At 41.4% G+C, this 2,472-nt stretch overlaps 1 protein-coding gene across 1 annotated transcript; it reads left to right on the top strand.

Annotated features, from left to right (window-relative positions):
• The first annotated feature begins 709 nt into the window (after nucleotides 1-709).
• On the top strand, nucleotides 710-2,212 carry LOC115717461 (uncharacterized). Its single transcript, XM_030646447.2, has one exon. The coding sequence runs from the start codon at nucleotides 710-712 to the stop codon at nucleotides 2,210-2,212; it is 1,503 nt and encodes a 500-aa protein (XP_030502307.2).
• The last annotated feature ends 260 nt before the right edge of the window (nucleotides 2,213-2,472 follow it).

Here is a 2,472-nt window from a genome sequence, read left to right as displayed (position 1 = left end):
TAGTTTGCTATGCTCAATTCAAGTATGAAGACTTGTCCACTTTTTGCTTCATTTGTGCTATACTGGGCCACTCTGAAAGGTTTTGTGAAAAACTCTTTGATACTCCCCTGGACGAGATAGAAAAGCCATATAACTTGGAATTGAAAGCGGCACCAAGAAGGAAAAGTCACACGATTGGAGCAAGATGGCTACGGTCTGGTTCAGTCAATAACAATGGTGGTTACTCTGCTACGGGAGGAACGACAACGACTTCTGAGCAGTCTTCTGGCCGTGGAGATGGTCGGGTTGGCGATGCTATAATTAGGGGATCAGGGACGAAGGTTCAGGGATCCACATTTACTAAGCCGATTGTTGTGGAGGAAGAAGAGGCTGTCAACAAGGAAGTCAATGCTCATTTAGTGGGAGGGTCAATTGATCAATATCCTAAAGATATAAGGGGAAAGTCGTATTGCCAAGATACAATTGAAGTCATTACTGAATATAATGGAGAGGATCCTTTATTGATATTGGAAAATAAAAGAAGAAGAATGGGCCAAATACCTATACAAGGAAATTTAGACAAGGTTGGGTTGGGCCTCCATAAACTCGGCCCAACAGATAAATCTAAACAAATTGTGGATGATGGTATTATGGATTTTGAGGAGGAAACTAATGACAACACAAAAAACTTGTCTGGGGCGGGTTCTGTTTCGCAGGCCCGCCGGGAATTATGAATGTCCTAAGTTGGAATTGCCGGGGGCTTGGGAACCAACGGGCGGTTCAATTCCTAAAAGAGTTGGTAACTCAAAAGAAACCCGATTTTATTTTCCTCTGTGAAACAAAAAGTGGTAAAAGTAAAATTGAAAGATTGGGCCGGTCACTTGAGTTTGAATGGGTTTTTACTGTTGAAGCCCAAGGAAGTGCTGGTGGGCTTGCTTTTTTATGGAAAAATCAAGATTATGGTAGTATTGTGGGATTTTCAAAAAACCACATTGATTTCTTGGTGGAGTCGGCTGAGAAAGGGAGATGGCGTCTAACAGGAATCTATGGTGAATCCGTGCGTGCTCAACGTCAACAAACCTGGGACCTGCTTCGATTTTTGGCAAGAGACTCGTCTCTTCCGTGGTGTGTACTTGGGGATTTGAACAACATAGCTCATCATGAGGAGAACAGAGGCGGTCGAAGATATCCTCAACAGTTTATTGATGGGTTCTGTGAAGCTCTTGAAGACTGCGGGTTGGAGGACATGGAGTTGGTTGGGCACCCTTTCACTTGGGAGAAGGGTAGAGGTACAGACAATTGGATAGAGAGCCGCCTTGACCGTGCTTTGGTGAACTCACTTTGGACCCAGGTTTTTAATCTTGCCACTCTTTTCAATCTTGAATTTTCTTCCTCTGATCATTGTCCATTATGGTTGGAAACTGAAGTCAAGCATGTGTATCATCCGAATAAGAAATTTAAGTTTGAGAATGCCTGGTTAAAAGAACCTATGTGTTATGAAATTGTCAAAAATTGTTGGAATTTGGGGGCTGCTAACCTCATTTCAGAGAAACTTAATCGGTGTGCCGTTAGTTTGGGTGAATGGGGGAAAGAAGTTACAGGGAACTTCAAGCTTAGAATCCGAAAATGCAAGAAAGAATTAAAAGCCTTAAAGAACTTGAGGGACCCCGTGTCTGTGCAGAGATATAGTGAGGTAAAAGAAAATCTTTTTTTGGTGTTGGATCAAAGAGAGGCTTTTTGGAAACAACGTGCGAAGCAATTGTGGTTGAAAGAGGGAGATCACAATAGTAGTTATTTTCACAAAATGGCTTCGTCCAGGAAACGGAATAACCAAATTCAGAAATTGAAGAATGATAATGGTGAGTGGGTGGATTGGGACAATGGGCTTCCTACTGTTGTGTCCAATTATTTTAATGGATTGTTTCATGCTTCGGGTAGTGCCTGCCAGGAAGTCGTTGACTGTGTAGATACTCGGGTCTCATCCTTTGTCAACACTGAGTTACAGCAACACATTTCGGAAGAAGAGGTTAAGAAGGCTGTGTTTCAAATGCACCCGGATAAAAGTCCTGGGCCGGACGGAATGACACCGGCCTTTTATCAAAAGTGTTGGTCAATAGTTGGGAGTGATGTTGTTGAGGCGGTCAGGAGTTTCTTTCTCTCCGGGGACTTTGAACAGAATTGTGGTGATGCTAACATAGTGCTTATCCCGAAACTAAGAATCCTTCGGATATGACTCAACTTCGCCCTATAGCTTTATGTAATGTGCTGTACAAAATCATTACTAAAGTTATGGTAAACCGTATGAAGCCTTTTATGGATGAAATTATCACTGAGAATCAAAGCGCTTTTATCCCGGGTTGATAACTCTATGGTATAGAGTTAATTTTTATGCTTTTAAACTAAAGTATTGTGAGGAGAGTAATGAAAATGTGTTTATTTTGCTTATTTTTAATTAGTTTTAGTGTTATTTTCTATTTAGTAATCTAACCTTTA

Source organism: Cannabis sativa, chromosome X (genome assembly GCF_029168945.1).
Source record: "Cannabis sativa cultivar Pink pepper isolate KNU-18-1 chromosome X, ASM2916894v1, whole genome shotgun sequence".
Lineage (NCBI taxonomy): Eukaryota > Viridiplantae > Streptophyta > Magnoliopsida > Rosales > Cannabaceae > Cannabis > Cannabis sativa.
This window is presented reverse-complemented; position numbering and strand designations above follow the sequence as displayed.

Excerpts from the sequence above, each read along its gene's own strand:
- LOC115717461 (XM_030646447.2), top strand. The coding sequence starts at position 710 with ATGAATGTCCTAAGTTGGAATTGCCGGGGGCTTGGGAACCAACGGGCG.